This window comes from Microcaecilia unicolor, unplaced genomic scaffold, assembly GCF_901765095.1.
Source record: "Microcaecilia unicolor unplaced genomic scaffold, aMicUni1.1, whole genome shotgun sequence".
NCBI lineage: Eukaryota > Metazoa > Chordata > Amphibia > Gymnophiona > Siphonopidae > Microcaecilia > Microcaecilia unicolor.
Genome location: NW_021963582.1, coordinates 208,756 through 230,797, shown reverse-complemented (window position 1 = coordinate 230,797; position 22,042 = coordinate 208,756). Strand labels below are relative to the sequence as shown.

The 22,042-nt window shown below is 44.6% G+C and overlaps 1 protein-coding gene across 1 annotated transcript in view; it reads right to left on the bottom strand.

Annotated features, from left to right (window-relative positions):
- The window catches only part of LOC115459459 (PR domain zinc finger protein 5-like), a 255,896-nt gene that overhangs the window by 198,739 nt on the left and 35,115 nt on the right, over nt 1-22,042 (bottom strand). Inside the window, exon 4 of the mRNA XM_030189281.1 lies at nt 1,076-1,241. Coding sequence (XP_030045141.1) covers nt 1,076-1,241 — 166 coding nt within the window. The remainder of the gene's footprint in view (nt 1-1,075; nt 1,242-22,042) is intronic.

Sequence of the window (22,042 nt, the reverse complement as noted above, 5' to 3'; positions counted from 1 at the left end):
TGACGGCTCGGTGATGGGGGCGCAAACTCGGAGGGGGAGGGGCAGCGGCGAACTCGGCGGTGGGGGCGGGCCTTTCAACCCCCCCTTCCTATAATAGCCCGTTTTTACGGGCTCAAAGTCTAGTAAATAAATAAATAAAAGCAGATGAACTGCTTCCAACAGGAGCAGTGGCATATCCAGTCAAGGTGTATGTGTTGCGAACACAGCCCGTCAGTCCCTCCTTTCTCCCTCATGCTGCATCTCTCCCTTCACTTCCAGGCCCCACAAGGCTCTCAGAGTTCCTTCCTCTCCCCCCCCCCTTAAAATCACCTCCAGTCTTCACCTGGGCAGTGCCAGCGACACTCACGTGCTACCTCGGCCTGCATCAGGGCTTCTCTGTAAAACCGTCCCGCCCTTCTGATGCAACTTCCTGTTTTTTGAAGGGTGGCACGGTTCAGAGAGGAAGCCCCGATGCAGACCCCAGGCAGCCTATGAGTATCACTGCCCGGACAAAGAATAGAGGTGATTTTAAGGTAAGAGGCAGGGAGAGATGCAGCGGGAGATGCAACCCCTGTTCAAAATCCCTGGCTAAGCCACTGAACAGGAGACAGAAAAACAGTGGTGGCAGGCGCTGAGGAAAAGCTGGAGCCACCAGTAGCAAGGAAAGAGAATTCAAATATCATGCAGCTTCCTTACAGAGCCAACGCAGCCAGAGAAACAGCACCTGAGGTGAATTACTGGTATACCCTCATTTTCATACACCTCTTCTTCCCACTCCTTAGCATCCTCAAGTATTTCCAGCCTCTGGTGAGATGGTCAATATTTCCCTAGCCTTTTGCTTAAACCATATGCTTCTTCTCCATGTCCATATAGTCCGCTACACAGAGGGTGTGCTGGACAATATTTGTGCCTTGAGCCTGAAAAGCAAGAAGACACTGGATTTGGAAGACAGGCCCATTAGCACATTAGACAGGCAGGTGTGTGGCAATTTCTACCTCCTCCTTCTGGCAGTGGGTGACAAGGTCGGGCCAATCTCATTAAGAGCTGTCGGTTACTACCATTTGTCAGACCCAACATGGTAATCTTACTGCTTTACCTTTCTCAGCAGGCTGAGGCACTTCTTTCGTACTCTCTTCTTTGATCACAACCACCACTTCCTCCTCCTCTTCAGCTTCCTCCATGTCACTGTCCAGGTAACCAATCAGCAGCTCTGTATTGGCCTCAATATCATTCACAGCCAAGTAGAAAATGTTTTCCCCTTCCTACCGGAAAGGACAAAAACCAAGACACTGCATCATCACCCAGGTAACCGCAGCACGTTAAAACCTGAATAAAATACATAACCATCCATTCTACAAAGTAATCATATCTCTCAACATTTGCAGGTGTTTTACCTTTTATTTTATTTATTGCATTTGTATCCCACATTTTCCCACCTCTTTGCAGGCTCAATGTGGCTTACAATATATCATGAATATAGGAATAGATTAGAAAATAGTCATTTAGTGTTACAGAAGGATCTTGGTAGCATTATAGTGATAAAACATGATAGTTATATAACAAGCAGATATTATAAGACAATTCTGAATGTATTTGGAGGAGTTGTGTGTATTTACGTTTGTTGATCTTTTTGGTAAGCCTTATTAAAGAGATAGGTCTTCAGTAGTTTGCGGAAGTTGGTAAGTTTGTAGTTCGATTTTAGGTTGCGTGGTAGTGCGTTCCATAGCTGTGTACTCAAGTATGAAAAGGTAGACGCATGCATTAGTTTGTATTTCAAACCTTTACAGTTAGGGAAGTGAAGATTAAGGAATGTGCGGGATGATCTTTTAGCATTCCTGGGTGGTAGGTCTATCAGGTCTGACATGACACCTACTCACAAAGGGTCTAAACCCTTGGTCTTTATTGTCAGCCCTCAAGGGCTTCCAAAGGATTAGGTTTTCAGGGTATTCCTAATGAAAACATAAGAGCAATTTGCATGCAACTGAGACAATAGGCATGCAAATCTCTCTTGCATATTCATTAGGAATATCTTGAAAACCTGACCTATTGGTGACCCTTAAGGACTAGAGAAGAAAAACCAAAGTGTAGGTGTAAACTGTAAGGTAAAGCCAAGATTAATGAAAAATATTTGCAAGAGTGATTGGCTTGTAGATGGCAAAAGGACTCTTACAAAGTCATATATGGTAGAACCCACTATAACGGGCCTCTAGGAACAGAACAAAGGTAGGCTTTATTGAAAAGACCCAACACGAGCCGTGTTTTTGCGTCCAAGCGTCTGCGTCAGGGGTTGCAAAAAATATCCTACGAAGGGAATTTGTGCAGCAGCACCACATTTGTTACTTCAAATTGCCACCTATATACTCCTCTAAACGATCACAGTATATCAATAATTTGGCAGTCTTTTCAGATACTGCTTTTGGAGCACAGGGCAGAGGTCTGTGCATTAGAAAGAAGAAGTGAAGACAGTAGAACGAGAGGACATGAAATGAGATTGAAGGGGGGCAGACTCAAGAAAAATGTCAGGAAGTATTTTTTCACGGAGAGAGTAGTGGATGCTTGGAATGCCCTCCCGCGGGAGGTGGTGGAAATGAAAACGGTAACAGAATTCAAACACGCGTGGGATAAACATAAAGGAATCCTGTTCAGAAGGAATGGATCCTAAGGAGCTTAGCCGAGATTGGGTGGCAGAGCCAGCCGGTGGTGGGAGGCGAGGATAGTGCTGGGCAGACTTATACGGTCTGTGTCAGAACCGGTGGTGGGAGGTGGGGCTGGTGGTTGGGAGACGGGGATAGTGCTGGGCAGACTTATACAGTCTGTGCCAGAGCCGGTGGTGGGAGGTGGGGCTGGTGGTTGGGAGGCGGGGATAGTGCTGGGCAGACTTATACGGTCTGTGCCAGAACCGGTGGTGGGAGGCGGGGCTGGTGGTTGGGAGGTGGGGATAGTGCTGGGCAGACTTATACGGTCTGTGCCAGAGCCGGTGGTGGGAGGCGGGGCTGGTGGTTGGGAGGCGGGGATAGTGCTGGGCAGACTTATATGGTCTGTGCCAGAGCCAGTGGTGGGAGGCGGGGCTGGTGGTTGGGAGGCGGGGATAGTGCTGGGCAGACTTATACGGTCTGTGCCAGAGCCGGTGGTGGGAGGCGGGGATAGTGCTGGGCAGACTTATATGGTCTGTGCCAGAGCCGGTGGTGGGAAGCGGGACTGGTGGTTGGGAGGTGGGGATAGTGCTGGGCAGACTTATACGGTCTGTGCCAGAACCGGTGGTGGGAGGCGGGGCTGGTGGTTGGGAGGTGGGGATAGTGCTGGGCAGACTTATACGGTCTGTGCCAGAGCCAGTGGTGGGAGGCGGGGCTGGTGGTTGGGAGGTGGGGATAGTGCTGGGCAGACTTATACGGTCTGTGCCCTGAAGAGGACAGGTACATATCAAAGTAGGGTATACACAAAAAGTAGCACATATGAGTTTGTCTTGTTGGGCAGACTGGATGGACCATGCAGGTCTTTTTCTGCCATCATTTACTATGTTACTATGTAATCTCGTTTTTTTGGCGGAATTTTTAATGTAGCATTTTTAAAAAAAGGCATAGTCATGTTTCAGCACCTTACCTGCATCAGAAATCTCAAAAATGTCTTTACAAAAATCACCTAAAGAACGATCATCCATTCATGCTATCTGGGTGTAGCACTACAGAATAAACCACTGAAAGCTTAGGAGTTTTAACATTCATGCTAATGATACCTCTGACTCTTGGGCTTCTCATTTCTCACTTTAACATCCTCTTTCAATCTTCAACTGTGTTCCACTACCCCTAACTCACCAGAATGGCCACAATCTTGATCTTATCTTCTTCTGAAAGTGCTCACTTTCCAGTTTCTGTATCTCAGCTCTTTCCCTCTGACTATTATCTGATAACTTTTTCACTTAAACACCCTCCCCCGCCCCCCCCCAAGATCCATCCAATCTTCACCAATACATTCAGGAATCTTCAGGCTATTGACTCTTCTACTCTGTCCTCCAGTGTTTCAAACCTCGTCAATCACTATGGCCCTAGCAATTCCCACGCAGCAAATGAGAGGAAGCCCATGGGAACTGAATGGGCTTCCTCATTTGCCACACTGAGAAATCTGCAGAGCGGCTTTGTAAAAGAGGCCCTATGTTAATCAAGTCTGCCAATGAGGCTGTCTCTTCCTATAATACTAATTCTCTGCTCTGGATACTCTCGCTCCTCCCATTCCCCGTTCTATAAGGTGTAAAGAGGTGTGGTAGCAGTGTTAGTCCACTCTTAAAGGTTATTAATAGAAATCAAACAAAATAAAACATGGAAAAGAAAATAAGATGATACCTTTTTATTGGACATAACTTAATACATTTCTTGATTAGCTTTCGAAGGTTGCCCTTCTTCCTCAGATCGGAATTAAGCAAATGAGGTAGCAGATAGTATATATGAGAGAAACATCAAAGCATTACTTTGACAGTCTGACAGAGTGGAAGGGTGGGGGTATGCATGGGGGACATCAAAGCATTTCATTGATATTCTAACAGAATGGGTGTTGGTAGGTGAGAGGAGGGTAATAAACAGAGAAATACAGCTTTATGTTTTATAATGAGTTAGAAAACCCAGATCCTTATTAAGTCCTGTTGTTGGGTGTCAAAATATTCAATCATTCTTATTTCAAAGGTCTTACGTTCCTGTATTGTTTTAAAATTACCTTTCAGTATTCTTACTGTGAAATCATTGGTGCAGTGTTCTGGTCTTGTAAAGTGTTGGCCCACAGGGGTGGGGGCCTGACTGACACCTGCTATTTTCATGTGATGTCTGTGCAGATTGAATCTTGTCTTAAGCATCTGGCCTGTTTCTCCAATATAGCATCCTTCGTTACATTTCTTACACTGAATGATATATACCACATTGGAAGATGAGCATGTAAAATAGTCCTTTATGTTGAATATTTTTCCTTTGTGAATGACTGTGGGGTCTTGTGAAATGTTTTGGCATAGTTTGCAGCTGGCTGTGTTACAGGGAAACGTGCCCTTTTCTTTTTCCGTCTGTGTTGGAAGTTTACTTCTGATCAGCTTGTGTTTTAAGTTTGGTGGCTGTCGGAAGGCCAGCACTGGTGGGGATGGGAATATCTCTTTCAGTAATTCATCCTCCTGGAGTATAGGTTGTAGATCTCTTATGATTTTCCTCAGTTTTTCCAGCTCTGGATTGTATGTCACTACAAAGGGAATTCTGTCTGTGGATTTTTTCTCCTTGTACTGTAGCAGATTCTCCATGGGTGTTTTGAGGGAGGAGGCAATATTCTTGGAGATTATTTTGGGGTTGTAGCCTTTCTGTTTGAAGGATTCAGTCAGGCTTTTAAGGTGTCTGTCTCTGTCCCCTGGGTCAGAGCAGATACGGTGGTATCTTGTGGCTTGGCTGTAAATGATGGATCTTTTTGTATGTGAAGGATGGAAGCTGGAGTTGTGGAGGTAGCTGCATCTGTCTGTGGGTTTCTTGTATATAGATATTTGTATACAGCCATCACCAAATTTAAAACACAAGCTGATAAGAAGTAAACTTCCAACACAGACGGAAAAAGAAGAGTAGGCTTAAATGGTCAGTATTCTCAATGTAGAAGGGCAGATAGTGGGGTTCCCCAGGGGTCTGTGCTGGGACCAGTGCTTTCTAACTTATTTATAAATGATCTAGAGATGGGAGCAATTAGTTAGGTAATTAAATTTGTTGTTAAATCGTGGGAGGATTGTGAAAAATTACAAGAGTACCTTACGAGACTGGGAGACTGGTCATCTAAATGGCAGATGTTTAATGTGAGCAAGTGTAAAGTGATAAATGTGGGAAAGAGGAACCCAAATTATAGTTATGTAATGGAAGGTTTTTTCACGTTAGGAGTCACAGACCAGGAAAGAGATCTAGAAATCATCGTTGATGATATTTTGAAACCCTCTGCTCAGTGTACGGCTGCGGCTAAGAAAGAAATAGAATGTTAGGTATTATTAGGAAAGGAATGGAAAACAAAAATGAGGATGTTATAATGTCTTTGTATTGGTCTATGGTGCAACTGCACCTTGAATACTGTGTTCAATTCTGGTCACAGCATCTCAAAAAAAAGATATAGTGGAATTAGAAAAGCTACAGAGAAGGGCGACGAAAATGATAAAGGGATGGGATGACTTCCCTACGAGGAAAGGCTAAAGCGGCTAGGGCTCTTCAGCTTGGAGAAAAGATGGCTGAGGGGAGTACATAAGTAATGCCATACTGGGAAAAGACCAAGGGTCCATCGAGCCCAGCATCCTGTCCACGACAGCGGCCAATACAGGCCAAGGGCACCTGGCAAGCTTCCCAAACGTACAAACATTCTATACATGTTATTCCTGGAATTTTGGATTTTTCCAAGTCCGTTTAGTAGCGGTTTATGGACTTGTCCTTTAGGAAACCGTCCAACCCCTTTTTAAACTCTGCTAAGCTAACCGCCTTCACCACTTTCTCCGGCAACGAATTCCAGAGTTTAATTACACGTTGGGTGAAGAAAAATTTTCTCCGATTTGTTTTAAATTTACTACACTGTAGTTTCATCGCATGCCCCCTAGTCCTAGTATTTTTGGAAAGCGTGAACAGACGCTTCACATCCACCTGTTCCACTCCACTCATTATTTTATATACCTCTATCATGTCTCCCCTCAGCCGTCTCTTCTCCAAGCTGTATAGCCCTAGCCTCCTTAGTCTTTCTTCATAGGGAAGTCATCCCATCCCCGCTATCATTTTAGTCGCCCTTCGCTGCACCTTTTCCAATTCTACTATATCTTTCTTGAGATGCGGCGACCAGAATTGAACACAATACTCAAGGTGCGGTCGCACCATGGAGCGATACAACGGCATTATAACATCCTCACACCTGTTTTCCATACCTTTCCTAATAATACCCAACATTCTATTCGCTTTCTTAGCCGCAGCAGCACACTGAGCAGAAGGTTTCAGTGTGTTATCGACGACGACACCCAGAGCCCTTTCTTGGTCCGTAACTCCTAACGTGGAACCTTGCATGACGTAGCTATAATTCGGGTTCTTTTTTCCCACATGCATCACCTTGCACTTGCTCACATTAAACATCATCTGCCATTTAGCCGCCCAGTCTCCCAGTCTGGTAAGGTCCTCTTGTAATTTTTCACAATCCTGTCGCGATTTAACGACTTTGAATAACTTTGTGTCATCAGCAAATTTAATTACCTCGCTAGTTACTCCCATCTCTAAATCATTTATAAATATATTAAAAAGCAGCGGTCCTAGCACGGACCCCTGAGGAACCCCACTAACTACCCTTCTATGATAGAGGTCTATAAAATAATGAATGGAACGGGTAGACGTGAATCGCTTGTGTACTCTTTCCAAAATTACTAGGACTAGGGAGCACGCAATAAAGCTAAAAATTTAAAACGAATTGGAGAAATCTTTTCATCACTCAACATGTAGTAAAAGCAGTTAGCTTAGCAGGGTTTTAAAAGCTTTGGCTGCTTCCTAAAGGAAAAGTCCATAGACCATTATTAAAATGGACTTGTGGAAAATCCACTGCTTATTTCTAGGATAAGCAGCATAAAATGTATTGTACTTTTTTGGGATCTTGCCAGGTACCTGTGACCCTAATTGGCCACTGTTGAAAACAGGATGCTGGACTTGATGGGCCTTTGGTCTGTCCCAGTATGGCAATACTTAGGTAAGTCTCCTATTCGAAACCTCAACCATCTCACCAACAGAACACCTATTCTCAAAATCTAAACAAGACAACCATTTCTAAAAATTCATCTAATTCAAATGAGGGCCACCAGTGGCGTAGGAAGGGGGAGGGCGGTGGGGCGATCCGCCCCGGGTGCACGCCGCTGGGGGGTGTCGGCGCCTCGCTGGTTCCTTGCTCTCTCTGCCCCAGAACAGGTTACTTCCTGTTCTGGGGCAGAGAGAGCAAGGAACCAGCGAGGCGCCGACACCCTCCCAGCGGCGTGCTGTCGGCGGGTTGGCCCGCCCACCCGCCCCCCTACCCCCTTCCAGGTATGTTCTCGCGGGCGGGGGGGGGGTGTTGCGCTACGGAGGGGGGAGGGTGCGTCGCGCTGCACCCGGGGGGGGGGGGGTGCGCAGTGGCGACCCGCCCCGGGTGTCAGCTGCCCTCGCGACACCACTGAGGGCCACATTAATATTTCATGCTGTTTGAGTTACTCCTGACTGATGATGACATTAATAACCTCTCTCAAAATACAAGATGAAGAGAATGACCAGGAACATGAGCAGTTTTCTGTACACACTGTTTAAAAGAACATGCACTAAAACTATCAAACTGATTGTAATGTTTTCCTTTTAATTCAGATTCTATAATCATGCACGTTAACACTAGAGGCGTCCATAAAAATACTAGCACACCTTAGTAAACAGGGTCCATAATGTTTTCATTTCACCAGAAATTTTGTGTAAAAACAAAAAAAACTTGTACTATAAAGGGGCGTATCTGAACTTCAACGGTAGGGGGGGCCAGAGCCGAGGAGAGGGGGCACATTTTAGCCCCCCCCCCCCCCCCCCCCGCTGAAGACGAAGACGACGCCACCACTCCTCCCCCGCCCGACTACTTTGAACCCCCCCTCCTCCCGCCGTCGCACCTCACCTCCCTTTGCTGGCGGGGGCTGGCCCGCCAGCTGAAGTCTCCGTCCTTCCTTCCATCACTCTGCCGTCATGCCTCACTTCCCTTTGCTGGCGGGGGACCCCAACCCCCGCCAGCTGAAGTCTCCGTCCTTCCTTCGTTTGGGTTTGGTGGTTTCTGACGTCCTGCACGCTGCACGTTGTACGTGCGTGCGTGCAGGACGTCAGAAACCACCAATCTCAAACAAAGGAAGGAAGGAAGGACGGAGACTTCGGCTGGCGGGGGTTGGGGTCCCCCGCCAGCAAAGGGAGGTGAGGCGCATCAGTGGAGTGACGGCAGGAGGAGGGGGGTTGAGAGTGTCATTGGTAAGGGGGTCCAGGGGCAAATCTGCGGGGGCCAGGCCCCTGTGGCCCCATAGCAGATACGCCCCTGCTATAAAAATAGCAAAAGAAAGAAAAGAAAAGGTTTGTCATTCGAAACTTCTAAAAATATGCCTCACATTGAAATACAAAAGAAATCTGCTTAAACTGAACCTACAAAATAGAAAGAAACCCCCTAACTTTGCAGGGCAGCATTGCTTAACAAGTGCAATATCAGACTGAAACAAGCAAGACGCAGTGACACACAAAATATCCAATCTATGTTCCAGAATTAAATCTGAAATTAAAAGTCTTGCTGCGCATTGATGTTGCATTAATCAAACCCACCTGTAAAACATCTAAAAACACCACAAGATCCTTTCTGCAAAGGAATTATCTGTAAAGCATCAGTCACTCCAGGAGATAATCTCCTACAACGTGAAACCCTTGCTAAAATCACCATACCAACCTCATCCTGTTACACCTGAATTGAAACTTGAATACTTCAAATTAACATAGACCCCCCACCAAAATAACAAAACCCAACAACTTACCATACCTATTAAGTCCGCCCCAAGAAAGGTACTAGTGGTGCTCCTTTGTCAGCGAGACATAATCGGCAAGTCTGGCGTACAGTGCGTCCAGCATGCACGCCACAATTAAAAGGCCATGTGCCCCAGTGACATCACAGGGAACGGAGCCAGCACTCATTCCAGCAGGGCACAATGGTGGACTCGTAGGAGGTGAACCAAGAATGTAACAAGGTTCAGTTGACCGACACCACCAAGACTGAGGTTCTTTCCTGTACACCAGTACTTGCATATGAGCATGCTCAGTCTATACTCAGTCTGATTCCTTCATATCATGTAAAGGACTATAACATAGTAACATAGTAGATGACGGCAGAAAAAGACCTGCACGGTCCATCCAGTCTGCCCTACAAGATAAACTCATATGTGCTACTTTTTGTGTATACCCTACCTTGATTTGTACCTGTCCTTTTCAGGGCACAGACCCTGTAAGTCTGCCCAGCACTATCCCCGCCTCCCAACCACCAGCCCCGCCTCCCACCACCGGCTCTGGCACAGACCGTATAAGTCTGCCCAGCACCATCCCCACCTCCCAACCACCAGTCCCGCCTCCCACCACCAGCTCTGGCACAGACCGTATAAGTCTGCCCAGCACTATCCCCGCCTCCCACCACCGGCTCTGGCACAGACCATATAAGTCTGCCCAGCACCATCCCCGCCTCCCAACCACCAGCCCCGCCTCCCACCACCGGCTCTGGACCAGACCGTATAAGTCTGCCCAGCACTATCCCCGCCTCCCAACCACCAGTCCCGCCTCCCACCACCAGCTCTGGCACAGACTGTATAAGTCTGCCCAGCACTAGCCCCGCCTCCCAACCACCAGCCCTGCCTCCCACCACCGGCTCTGGCACAGACTGTATAAGTCTGCCCAGCACCATCCCCGCCTCCCGCCACTGGCTCTGCCACCCAATCTCGGCTAAGCTCCTTAGGATTCATTCCTAAGAGTCTTATTACATTAAATAATCAAGACTGACTGTGTTTTGTGCTTTGTGGTTCATGGGTTTGATGCTAAGGGAGTGACAGGGAGAGAAGATGGCAGGGATGGGCAAGGCCATATGTTCTTTTAATTGCCTTCATTTTTTCTGTTTATATGTAAAGATACCTAAACCAGACCACCACTACTCTTGATGCATGCAGGGCCCTCTGAGCTGCAGTGTCTTAAAACAGGACACGAGTACATTTATTCTGTGAAGTCACAAAAACATCTTCCGTCGACAGCAATTCAAAGTCTCAGATTTGAGTGACTTGCACCCTAGCGATCTCACTATTTTCGTAAAGATGGCCTCCTTAGAGCCCTGTATCCATAAACAGGAATGAAAGCTGTCTCAACATGTAAAGCACTGCACATGAATAAAGAGGGAAAGAACTGTTTAGACAGAGAGAACAAGAAATCTCCAGAAGACAGAACGTCAGCTTACAATTACCACAGGCCCATGGGCTTTGTTGTTCTTGAGACTGAATAGACTCAACACGCTACCACACCACTTTACTCAACAATTTAAACACACTTCAAAAAGCAAGAGAAGCAGCTGTCGATTCTAGGGGCCCAGGATAGCTGGCAATGAAGACTCATGGCACCTTAGCCCAACAGCCAGTCAGCTGTGTGCGAAAGCCAAAAACCTTTGGCGCAAGGAAGGCCAACAGGAAACCCTGTTTACCTAATGAAGCTGTCCAACTGATGTCATAAATCTCAATGGTTATCTGATTAACTGAGCCCTACTCATACACTTCATCTAGCCCTTACAGTCACCGATAGGCTGCATAAAGACAAGATGTTATTTTAAACTCTGCAATGTAACGAGATTAATTTCAACTGTCAACAGGAGATGCAATATTTCTGGTATAGTGATCGGTTCATAATAAAAGAAAAAAAAAACCCAACAACTTAAAAGAAGTTTTAGAAACAGTATTTAAGTCAAAAATCACAGATCAGTTATGGCCTTCATCTTACAACAGCAGCAGGATATGAAAGAAATGTAATTAAACATCCTCTCCGTGGTCTATATTTCATGGACAGTCTAGACATCCACCAGGATTTCATCTTTGCTCCTGCTCACACCAAGAAAGTATCGTTTTTCAACTACCCACACTGTGATTCCAGCAAACTAATTTTCCAAGATGAAAATAAAAAATAAATCACCATTAAAAAATAGGTCATGTTGCTCATTTGCATTTCAGGGGTATGAAAGTTATGCTGCAATCAGCACAGGCATCCAAAGTTACTATTATGGATGACAAAGTACTTCATGAAAGACTCCAGAGGAAATTGGAGAGTCATGGGATAGGAGGAAGTGTTCTATTGTGGATTAAAGACTGGTTAAAAGATAGAAAACAGAGAGTAGGGTTAAATGGTCAGTATTCTCAATGGAGAAGGGTCTGTGCTGGGACCGCTGCTTTTTAACATATTTAGAAATGACCTAGAGATGGGAGTAACTAGTGAGGTCATTAAATTTGCTGATGACACAAAGTTATTCAAAGTCGTTAAATCGCAGGAGGATTGTGAAACATTACAAGAGGACCTTACGAGACTGGGAGACTGGGTATCTAAATGGCAGATGACATTTAATGTGAGCAACTGCAAAGTGATGCATGTGGGAAAGAGGAACCCGAATTATAGCTACATCATGCAAGGTTCCACGTTAGGAGTCACAGATCAAGAAAGGGATCTAGGAGTCGTATGGATGATATGTTGAAACCTTCTGCTCAGTGTGCTGCTGCGGCTAAGAAAACAAATAGAATGTTAGGTATTATTAGGAAAGGAATGGAGAACAAAAATGAGGATGTTATAATGCCTTTGTAATCGCTCCATGGTGTGACCGCACCTCGAATATTGTGTTCAATTCTGGTCGCCGCATCTCAAAAAAGATATAGTGGAATTAGAAAAGGTGCAGAGAAGGGCAACGAAAATGATAAAGGGGATGGGACGACTTCCCTATGAGGAAAGGCTAAAGCGGCTACGGCTCTTCAGCTTGGAGAAAAGGCGGCTGAGGGGAGATATGACAGAGGTCTATAAAATAATGAGTGGAGTTGAACGGGTAGGTGTGAAGCTTCTATTCACGCTTTCCAAAAATACTAGGACTAGGGGGCATGCGATGAAGCTACAATGCAGTAAATTTAAAATAAATCTGAGAAAATCTTTCTTCACTCAACGTGTAATTAAACTCTGGAATTTGTTGCCAGAGAATGTGGTAAAGGCGGTTAGCTTAGCGGAGTTTTAAAAGGTTTGGACGGCTTCCTAAACGAAAAGTCCATTGACCGTTATTAAATGAACTTGGGGAAAATCCACTATTTCTGGGATAAGCAGTATAAAATGTTTGTACATTTTTTGAATCTTGCCGGGTATCTGTGACCTGATTGGCCACTGTTGGAAACAAGATGCTGGGCTCGATGGACCTTTGATCTTTCCCAGTATGGCAATACTTATGTAAATTTGTAATGTCAAATATAAGGACACAAAAATACCTGATATGGGCACACGTGAGGGCAGAAACCACATGTGCACCAGCTGATGAATGAGTGGGAGACATTGACTGTGGTGGAAACAGAGTCATTTTCCCTAAACTGTCACTGTGTATTTCCGCCTCTAAAGCAATGGTGAAATTTGTTCTTAACTGCTAATTTCCTCTCCTAGATTTCAACTTGACCAGTCCGAATGAGTTGGTTTTGATTCCCAACCAGCAGCTGGCTGCAGTACAAAGGGTGGTGAAGCCCTGGAACTTACCAGTACACTTTTGACAATGCAGACCAGTAAAACAGAATATTAGCGACAAACCCTGACTGACGAGAGGCGCCAGATGGTGGTGGTTAATAGAATTCACTCTGAGGAAGGACAGGCGAATAGTGGAGTGCCTCAAGGATCAGTACTGGTGCCAATTTTATTCACAGCAAACATGAAAGTAGAGGATAACACACTGACTTCCACGCGGGGCATGTCAAATAACAGGTCTTTACTGGGCACAAACAAAACACCAGACAAATTATGTCGTAGTGATAGGGTGGATCGAATTGGTGGAGGGGTAGCATTGTATACTAAGGAGAGCCTTGAATCAAATAGATTGAAAATTCTGCAGGAAACAAAACACATCTTGGAATCACTGTGGATTGAAATTCCATGTGTAAAGGGGAAAAGGATAGTGATAGGAGTGTACTACCATCCGCCTGGCCAGGATGAACAGACGGATGCAGAAATGTTAAAGGAAATTAGAGACGCAAGCAAACTGGGCAATGCAATAATAATGGGTGATTTCAATTACTCTAATATTGACTGGGTAAATGTAACATCGAGACACGCTAGGGATGTAAAATTCCTTGATGAAATCAAGGACAGCTTTATGGAGCAGCTGGTACAGGAGCCAACGAGAGAAGGAAAAATTCTAGACCTAGTCCTTAGTGGAGCGCATGATCTGGTGCGGGAGGTAATGGTGCTGGGGCCGCTTGATAACAGTGATCATAATATGATTGGATTTGATATTAGCTTTGAAGTAAGTATACATAGGAAATCAAATATGTTAGCGTTTAACTTTAAAAAAGGAGACTATGATAAAATGAGAAGAACGGTGAAAAGAAAACTTAGAGGAGCGACTGCGAGGGTCAAAAATTTACATCAGGCGTGGATGTTCAAAAACACCATCCTGGAAGCCCAGGCCAAATATATTCCGCTTATTAAAAAAGGAGGAAGGAAGACCAAACGACAGCCGGCATGGTTAAAAAGTGAGGTGAAGGAAGCTATTAGAGCTAAAAGTCCGCTACTAAATGGACTTGGGAAAAATCCACAATTCCAGGAATAACATGTATAGAATGTTTGTACGTTTGGGAAGCTCACCAGGTGCCCTTGGCCTGGATTGGCCGCTGTCGTGGACAGGATGCTGGGCTCGATGGACCCTTGGTCTTTTCCCAGTATGGAATTACTTATGTATTGTAAGCCACACTGAACCCGCAAATAGGTGGGAAAATGTGGGATACAAATGCAATAAATAAATAAATAAATAAAATAAAATACTAAGAAAATCCTTTAGAAAACGGAAGGAACCGACTGAAAATAATGAGAAACAGCATAAGGAATGTCAAGTCAAATGCAAAGCGCTGATAAGGAAGGCTAAGAGGGACTTCGAAAAAAAGATTGCGCTGGAGGCCAAAACACATAATAAAAACTTTTTTAGGTATATTAAAAGCAGGAAGCTGGCAAAAGAATCGGTTGGACCGCTAGATGACCGAGGAGTAAAAGGGGCAATCAGGGAAGACAAAGCCGTAGCGGAGAGACTGAATGAATTCTTTGCTTCGGTCTTCACTGAGGAAGATTTGGGTGGGATACTGGTGCCAGAAGTGGTATTCGAAGCTGATGAGTCGGAGAAACTTAATGAATTCTCTGTAAACCTGGAGAATATAATGGGGCAGTTCTTCAAACTGAAGAGTAGCAAATCTCCTGGACCGGATGGTATTCATCCCAGAGTACTGATAGAACTGAAAAATGAGCTTGCGGAGTTATTGTTAGTAATATGTCATTTACCCTTAAAATCGAGCGTGGTACCAGAAGACTGGAGGGTGGCCAATGTAACGCCGATTTTTAAAAAAGGTTTCAGAGGAGATCCGGGAAATTCTAGACCGGTGAGTCCGACGTCGGTGCCGGGCAAAATGGTAGAGACTACTATAAAGAACAAAATTATGGAGCAGATGCTGGAACTAGTGCAGATGGGGAGGAGAAATTGAGAACCCACAGCCTAGAAATAAGAACAGGGAGTTCTCCCTCTGTGGAACAGCCTGGTTGTTTCGGCATCATCATCCTTGGCATCAGGAATCTCTCCCTCAGGAACAGTGGCCTAAATGCCACTGAAAAAGCCGTGTGTCTCAATCGTGATCAAAGCTACAGATACTTCTTCTAGGTTCTTAAAAGTTGCACTCCCCTTCTTTTAACCTGAGAATCCTCTAAGGGAAGCTGAAGGGACAATGGAACACAAGCCAGCACTGCTGTCCACCTACTCTACAATTAAGTTCTGGAAAGGATCAGCAGCAAAAAATGACAACTGAAGAGCTGTGGAAGGAGCGGTGTGTGGAGAGGCGCGTTAAAGCCAGCAAAATGGCACAGCTGAGACACACCGCCAAAACAGTCTCCTGCTGTTCTTCCTCCCACAGGGCACTGTGCTCCGATACAGTTTAGGGAGGCTGGGACTGCCAGACACACATACACAGTAACATAGTAGATGACGGCAGAAAAAGACCTGCATGGTCCATCCAGTCTGCCCAACAAGATAAACTCATGTGTATACCTTACCTTGATTTGTACCTGCCTTTTTCAGGGCACAGACCGTACAAGTCTGCCCAGCAGTATTTCCCGCCTCCCAACCACCAGTCCCGCCTCCCATCACCGGCTCTGGCACGGACCGTATAAGTCTGCCCTCCACTATCCTCGCCTCCCAACCACCAACCTCTCTTCCCCCACCTGCTCCGCCACCCAATTTCGGCTAAGCTTGAGGATCCATTCCTACTGCACAGGATTCCTTTATGTATATCCCATGCATGTTTGAATTCCGTTACCGTTTTCATCTCCACCACCTCCCGCGGGAGGGCATTCCAAGCATCCACCACCCTCTCCGTGAAAAAAATACTTCCTGACATCTTTTTTGAGTCTGCCCCCCTTCAATCTCATTTCATGTCCTCTCTTTCTACCGCCTTCCCATCTCCGGAAAAGATTTTTTTGCGGATTAATACGGATTAATAGCCACATTGAGCCACCCTGTAACTGGTCGGTGGCTCCTACACCACAAACAGCACTTGACTCAGCTGACAGGAGGAAAGAAGGGCAGTACACACCCAATCAGGAGACATTTACTGCAGATAACAAGGCTCCCACGCACTGCTAGTCTGAACGGTTAGATTGCCAATAACACACAAACTCCACTCAGCCCAGAGTGCAGCTTTTTGTGTTGGGGGGGGGGGGGGGAGGATCTGGCATCACCTGGTTTACACCCAGCAGGTTTAGGAACTGTACTTACAATCCCCAACTCAACTGAACGTAGACTCTAGACCAGGAGAACTGCACAGGCATGCTGCTACTGCCTGCTACAGACACAGTCTAGCACAGCTCTGCCTGAAAAGCCACTGTGCAGCTGCTCCCAGCCAGTATTCTCTACCACCACCTGCTGGGAGAAGGGCATAACCCACAAGTCTGGACTGATCCTTTGTGGATGTAACGGAATGTATAAATCTTTATCTTTTCCTAGACCCTGAACGTTTAAAGAATTTTTTTTGGTAGCAAGGCAATCTACTCCCTCTGTTACCCCAGATTTGGAACGAAGTAACTGCTGCAGTGTATATAAAGTTATTCTAGTTCCGTTCTTAACATTTTCCTTTGAATAGATTAACAATAAAGTTTCCATTTTCTGGATCTGCTGGTCCCCTTTTTCTGCCTTAATTTTGTGGTTGTGGATATTTCTTGCAATGTACTACCTGTAACAATCTTGGATGTTTCCTCTTCTAACCACCCCCCCCCCCCCCCCCCTCCAGTTTAAAAGCAATATCTTATTATCTAAGTTTATTGTGCTTGTTTTGAAAATCTTCCAAAGAAAAAAAAATGAATGTAATTTCCTTTACACAATTGAATTCACCATTATTCAGTGGCTGGCAAATACTTCTGACCTTGGAGATTAAAAATTAGTCTTATTGGCTTAAAAAAAAAAAAGAAAAAAAAGACAATCCAAATCTGTTCCGAGACCCCAGGACGTTAATGCCATCTTAATTTTATTACTCGTATTTCATAACAAATTAATCTGCCTTCACAGAACCCTGGATGTTGTAATTATGTAAATTCATTAAGCAGCTTATCAGAATCTGTCCTTGATTTCCAAGTAAGTCTGCCTTCCTCTATTTGTGCCTGCAACACCGAGATAGTCCACCTCTTGCACAAGTCTGCTGAGAGTTGGGTGTCTTGCTGTAGTACATTAATGACTGTGGCTTCCAAACACACTTCTGGTTCCTGGTATATGAATCTTCACCCCTTCAATAGTTTACTTGTCCTTCCAACTATCACCCCATCTCCCTCCTCCCTTTCCTGTCCAAGATACTTGAACGTGCTTGTTCACCGCCACTGTCTTGACTTTTTCATCTCAAACTATTCTTGATCAATCTGGCTTCCGCCCTCTACATTCCTTGCTAAAAGTCTCCAAAGGTCTCTATTCTATTCTCATCCTTCTCGATTTATCTGCTGCTTTTGACACTGTTGATCATCACCTACTCCTTGATACTCTGTCCTTGCTTCAATTTTAGGGCTCTGTCCTTTCTTGGTTTTCTTCTTATCTCTTCCATCACAATTTTAGTGTATGCTCTGCTGCATCCTCCTCCACTTCTATCAGTTGGTGTACCTCAGGGCTCCGTCTTGGGACCTCTTCTTTTCTCCATCTATACTTCTTCCCTCGGAGCTCCAATTTCCTCCCATGGTTTTCAGTATCACCTGTTATGCTGATGACTCTCAGATCTACCTCTCCACACTAGAAATTTCAGCAGGAATCCAGGTCCAAGTCTGCTTGGATGTCTCATCACCATCTGAAACTAAACATAGCCAAGACTGAGCTTCTTACATTTCCCCCTAAACCCACCTCTCCATGTTGTGAAATATGAAGAATGTCAAATTTATTTATTTATTTGTTACATTTGTATCCCACATTTTCCCACCTATTTGCAGGCTCAATGTGGCTTACGCAGTACCGTAATGGCAATCACCAATTCCGGTATGAACAAATACAAAGTGATGTTGTGATAGAATAAAGATCATGTGTAACAGACACATTAGGGAATCGTAGGGAGGAAGAGTTAAGTTATGTACAGTACGAGCTTTGGTTTCATTGTGTTGTAGGGTTCAGGCATTTAAGTTGGATCGGTAGTGTATGCCTTGTCGAACAGGTTCGTTTTGAGTGATTTCCGGAGTTTAGGTGGTCATACGTTGTTTTCACAGCGTTTGGTAATGCGTTCCATAGTTGTGTGTTTAAATAGGAGAAGCTGGATGCATAAGTTGATTTGTATTTGAGTCCTCTGCAGCTTGGGTAGTGGAGATTTAGGTATGTTCGTGTTGATCTTGTTATGTTTCTGGTTGGTAGGTCAATGAGGTCAGTCATGTATCCCGGGGTTTCGCCGTAGGTAATTTTATGAACCATGGTGCAGATTTTGAACACAATATGTTCTTTGATTGGGAGCCAGTGCAGTTTTTCTTGTAGGGGTTTGGCGCTATCGAATCGCGTTTTTCCATAATTTAGTATTCACAATAGATTCAAGACGTTTAGCAAGCCATGGTATGTTTGCCACTGGTTTATAAATTTCAGGCTAGACAAATCAGCTCCCATTGATTTGGGAATAGGAGTCAGCAGAAGGTGTTGACTTAAGTAAAAAGGAAGGACAGACATCTATGTAACTAGCTTTCTTAGACAACCTTTTGAGGTAGACATTAATAGTATTTATATCAACTTCCAAAAATTAATTCCACAGCATATCTCCTCTCTCCTTCTGTTGCTCCCACCAATGGCAATACTGTCTGGTTTCAACAAGACTTTGCCTAATAATATCTATTTTAGTGCAAAAATAATTTGCTCTCTCATCCGCCGTAGGTTGTATTTCACGTTAAATCATCTGTTATCAATGAGTTGAAAATCTAGAAAAGCTGTTTTGATGAATTTTATCAGCTATCATTTTTCCATAATATTCCATTTGACACAACAGAATTTTTATATATTTTAATCTCTTCTTTCCACTGTCTATAAATACCAGGATCCTCAGTTTTACTCCAGCATCTCTCTAGCCTCCTACAGCCCCTCTTAAGATTTGCCAACTCTGGTATATACCAGTGATTCTGTTTTTAAGCAACCATTCCTTTTTTTCAGGGGTGCTAATTCGTCTAAGAATAAAGACGGCATTATTCCAAACCTGTAGTCGTTGTATCTCTGACTTTAGTTCTTCCCTCACTTTCTACCAAATAAAAAGTTCTGCATCAATTTTTCCCCGGCCAAGACCTGTATTAATCTTAGACTTGGATTGAAAACTCTTAAATGGTCTTAGAATAAAATTCAAAACAAAATGATCCGTCCAAGGAATTGCATTCCACTTCCGATGTCCTATTAGTGTCTCTGAGTCAATCCTCTTGGTGAAAGCCAGAAAATCAAGTGTATGACCATCTTTATGTCACTTGATCAGTATCAATCCTAATTGCAACAAAACATTTTTTTAAAAACTGCTGTACTGAAACGTCACTACAATTTTCCATGTGGATATTCATATCTCCTAAAATAATTAATTCCTTAAAAAAAAACGTATATTAAGCTATGATTTCAAGTATCCGCTCACTAATATCATTCCAAGATCCAGGTGGCCTACAGATTAAAATTATCCCCCGTTTCTCCTTCTTCATAATATCAGTAAGTTGGCAGACCACCACTTCCAAACCCTTTTCCATAATGTTTTCTACCTATCTTTATAAATAATAGCCAACCCGCCTCCCTTCCCGTCTTGTCTAGGATTATGTAATATCCGATAAACTATAGGACAAAGTTCTAACACATGGGGAGAATTAGGGTCTGGCAACCAAGTTTCTGCTATAAAAGTGAAACCCACTTATGTACCATTAATCAGGTCATGAATTAAAATTGTCTTATTACAGACTGAAAGGCAGATGATCAAAAGCTATTAGACCTATGATCAGAGATAATGCATGCAAATTTAAGCAGCGCAATTATCTCTGATTATGGGGTAAAAGTGCGGGAGAATTGTCCCTGAGCATGCGCTCAGCACAATCCTCCCACACTTGTTTGACAGGTCTGGGCTGGAGACCAATGAAAAGAGAAGGACGGCCATCTTTAAATTGGAAGATGGATGTCCTCAACTGCCCTGTTGCAGGGACGGCCAAATTTCAAGGGGGGGGTGTCAGAGGTATAGCGATGGGGCAGTTAAGGACGTCAAAAATTGGATGTTTCTATGAGAAAGACGTCTTTCTCATAGAAATATCCAATTTTGGACGTCCTTAACTGCCCATTGCAGAAACGTCCAAATTTTGGACATCCTCAACTGCCTTCGCTGGCAGGTTTGCTATAGGGGGGAATGGGGGCCTGCCAGCATGCAAGACAGGGCTCACCATTCCTCCCCAATGATCTGCAAACCCTAACGCCAGCTCGGAGCTGGCGAAGGGTTTGTCGCGGCCAGCGACCCAATCTTTGGCACACTGGACGCTGATCATTGAGGATGAATGCGTTAAGCGCTGATTAGCATGCATTTGCATGCTACTTGCACTAAGAGCCCTTGAGCGCGTTGTTTCGCACGCCAAGGGCTCCGATCATGGTGCGGTAGCAAATGCCGGCGCTAGTATGGCGCTAACAGCCTCTAGCACCTGCGTTTGCTTTTGATCATCTGCCTTTGAGCGTGCATTTAAATACAAGCATTCAATTGACCCATAATCTTCTTCAGTAGGAACCTTTTGAATATACACCTACCCTTGTCTCTTTGTTCTTTTCTTCCTAACATTATCATAAAAAGGTCTAACACCCCATACCACTTCTGGGATCCGTATACATGATGTTATACAAATTACCCAAATCTCTACTTACTCTATTCCTGTGGCGTATTTGTTTGTAACCTGATTGTATTATTAGTATTGATAAACTCTCTAACTCCCCCATGTTTTCCAACTTCTGCTTTTCCACCCAACCCAACCCTAGATAACACAGCTGTAATAGTAACAACCAAGACATTATGCTTTTACAAAAAGGTCTGTTGAACAGTACCTTCACTTCCAGTAGCCCTAAAGTTGCCCACAAAGGTGCACACTAAGGTGCGTGAAACCCCCCTTAAATGTGCCCCTTCAGCGGCGCGCCACTCAGACTTGGCACGCTGATAAGGTTCCTCTGCGAGAGCGTGTTAGAACCGCTGATGATGTCATGAGAGGGCGGGGCTTCGTGCCACGCTGTTGGAAAACGAGCAGGAAAGGGTCTCTAGTTGAAAACATAAGCACAAGAACATAAGCACCGCCATACTGGGAAAAGACCAAGGGTCCATCAAGCCCAGCATCCTGTCTCCGACAGCGGCCAATCCAGGCTTCAAGAACCCGGCAAAACCCCCTCCAAAAAAAATATTTAATAATGTTCAAAGGACATTTCCTTCAGGAATCTATCCAAACCCCCCTTAAACTCTGTAAGGCCAGCTGCTGTCACTACATTTTCCGGCAACGAGTTCCAGAGTCTAACTACACGCTGAGTAAAGAAAAACTTTCTCCTGTTTCTTTTAAATCTACCATATTCTAGCTTCATCTTGTGTCCCCTGGTTCTATTGTTGTTTGAAAGTGTAAACAAACGCTTCACATCTGTCCGCTCTACTCCGCTCATTATCTTGTAGACTTCTATCATATCACCTCTCAGCCGCCTTTCCTCCAAGCTGAAGAGCCCTAACCTTCTCAGTCTTTCCTCATAAGGAAGTCGTTCCATCCCTTTTATCATTTTCGTCGCCCTTCTCTGCACCTTCTCCAATTCCTTTATA